Here is a 2451-nt window from a genome sequence, read left to right on the forward strand (position 1 = left end):
GAGACTTTTGATTTCTAAAATTCATATTTTCTAGATGAATGTTGTCGTTTTCTCCTTTTGCCAACGGAATTATAAGCTGGCCTATTTCCGTTCGTTTAGCTATGTCGTTGGTCGGTTTCTTAGTATTTTATGGTGTCTTTGGTCGACGGTCGGAGGTCCCTATTGTCTGCCGGTGCTTTCTTTTATGTCTTCTTTTCCCATGATTAAATTCTTTTGCCGGTGGTTGGCTTGTGTCGGTGGTGTGGGGATGGGTTGGCTTGTAGTGGACTTTTTCTCTCCTCCTTGTCAACTTTTCTTTTTCACTAAATCCTTCTTTATTAAGCTTTTTTTTTTCTTAATCCCTTAAGTCTTTAAAATTTCATTTTTTTTACACCTTCTTTGTAAATCTTGCTTTGATTATGGCATATCAATTAATTTTGCCGGTCTTGGGGACATGTTTCGCAGGATGATTGTCCGGAGATGGATGAACTCCTTGGTCAAGTCGTTATGGAATTTGGGGTCCTATTATTTAAGAGTGTCGGGCTCCTTAAGGATAAGGGGAACATATTCTTTAAAATGGGTGTTGTCCCTTTAGCGTACTTTCATTATAAAATCGCTCTTAAATTTCTCTTGCTTATGGGTACCCCAATCAATTATGATAAACCTTCTGCAACTTGTCTTGCCCTCTCCCTCTTTTTGAATTTGGCAGCCTGTGATCTGAAAACCCCCGATTACGAACAAGTTAGCTGGTATTGCACTTTGATTTTGTACGTTGATCCTTCAAACGTTAAAGCTCTCTACCGAAGAGGGTTAGCTTTTAAGCATTTGAATATCCTTCCAAAGGCCGTTGCTGATTTTGAATGTGCTCTCAAAATTAATCCTCATAACAAGGATATTTCTCGAGAGCTATGATAGGTCCATTTTATATACATTTTAACCCCCTATTTTAGCTCTATTTTTCATGTCATTTGCACTATGTTAGTGATTTAATGAGCTAATTCCGTGTTCTAAGTGTTTTTGCTCGTATTCATTGTATATTGTAGGAAATGAAGTCGTTGATAGCTTTTTCCCGTCAAATTAGAGATTACCCAAGTTCACGAGGCTAATGAGAGTAAGTCTTGACCATGTAAAGGTGTTTCGGGAAGCATAGTGGCATTTTGGAAAGAAATTGGAAAACCCGAGCAAAAGGAAATCAATCTTAGTTGGTGGATATGTAAACAAATGAAATCCAAATAAAAGCCCAAGTCACATGCATGCATTGGATGCCAAAGGATGCCTAAGATACCTTAGACGGACGCATTAAGAAACAAGCATCGGATTCCGCATCATTAAGTGCAAAGTTAAGACGGATTTAAGAAAAAAAATGAGAATCACCACGACCCCGGGGTTACCCTCCTCTTAATTGTTTACGTTTCATCATTCACCCTTATATAAAGGGTGTTGATCCGACACTTCAGATACAGTTCTTACACAACTTCTACACTACTTTTATACTCTCATTTCAGTTCTTAGTTTAGGTTAGATTAGATTTCCCTTAAGCATTTCCTTATTATAATTTCCTTTAAACATTTCAAGTTCATTTGCAATTTCCATTTCAAGTATTTGTTCTATATTAAAGTTCTATTTACATTACATAGGTAATCTCATTTCTAGAACTACTTTGTTCTTCCTTTGTCATTTTCATTTACTAATTATGATCACTTTATCATTTGTCATTAGTTTAATTTACATTATGCAAGAGTAGTTAATTTGTCTAGGAAATAAGGGAAACAATGCATAAGTAGTTCTTGCAATTGTTGAACTAGGATGCTATAATATCGTTTCATTGTTTCTTTCACATTTTTCATTGTATTGTTAGTCTTTGATGAATGATCAATATCTTAGATTAAATTTGTTAATTCACTTTTATAAATCAAGAGGCACGAAATTGAATTAATTAGACAAAGTATATGTTAGTAGACGACCTACTCATAACGAGAGTTCGCTAGGACCCAATCTATGGTTGACAATAAGGCCGAGAGGTGGTTGTCTTTAAGCCTAAACAATTAACGATTTTATCAACTCCTATATTTAATTCGAGCATTTACATATTTTGCATGTGTGACCCGACCTCCCTAGACTCTTTCTTTATTGTTATTGTTTACAAACTCAATCATTTAATCAATCGACAACCGACCTAGATAGAATTCACTCCATAACAACTTATATAGCAACTCCCGTCTCCTTGTGTTCCACCCATTTTACTACATTCATTTGTGTCTAGGGTATTTATCTTTGATTAGGTTGCGACAAATCCTGCCAAGCTACAAGTTGTTTATGACCGTTTAATTTAGCTATCAACTCAAATGGAAAATGAAAATCTTCTCAAACTAATCCCTTTGCCATTGAAAGGAAAGGAAAGAAGCCCTTATTGTCTCCGGCTTCGTTTGATGATTGCTTCCTGAGGTGCCTATGGATTCTGAGAGTAGTCAT

The 2451-nt window shown here is 35.9% G+C and overlaps 1 protein-coding gene across 1 annotated transcript; it reads left to right on the plus strand.

The window, feature by feature from the left end:
• The first annotated feature begins 459 nt into the window (after positions 1–459).
• LOC141626909 (70 kDa peptidyl-prolyl isomerase-like) lies at positions 460–891 on the plus strand. Its single transcript, XM_074440494.1, has one exon. The coding sequence runs from the start codon at positions 460–462 to the stop codon at positions 889–891; it is 432 nt and encodes a 143-aa protein (XP_074296595.1).
• The last annotated feature ends 1560 nt before the right edge of the window (positions 892–2451 follow it).

Source organism: Silene latifolia, chromosome 2, assembly GCF_048544455.1.
Source record: "Silene latifolia isolate original U9 population chromosome 2, ASM4854445v1, whole genome shotgun sequence".
In the NCBI taxonomy this organism is placed as follows: Eukaryota; Viridiplantae; Streptophyta; class Magnoliopsida; order Caryophyllales; family Caryophyllaceae; genus Silene; species Silene latifolia.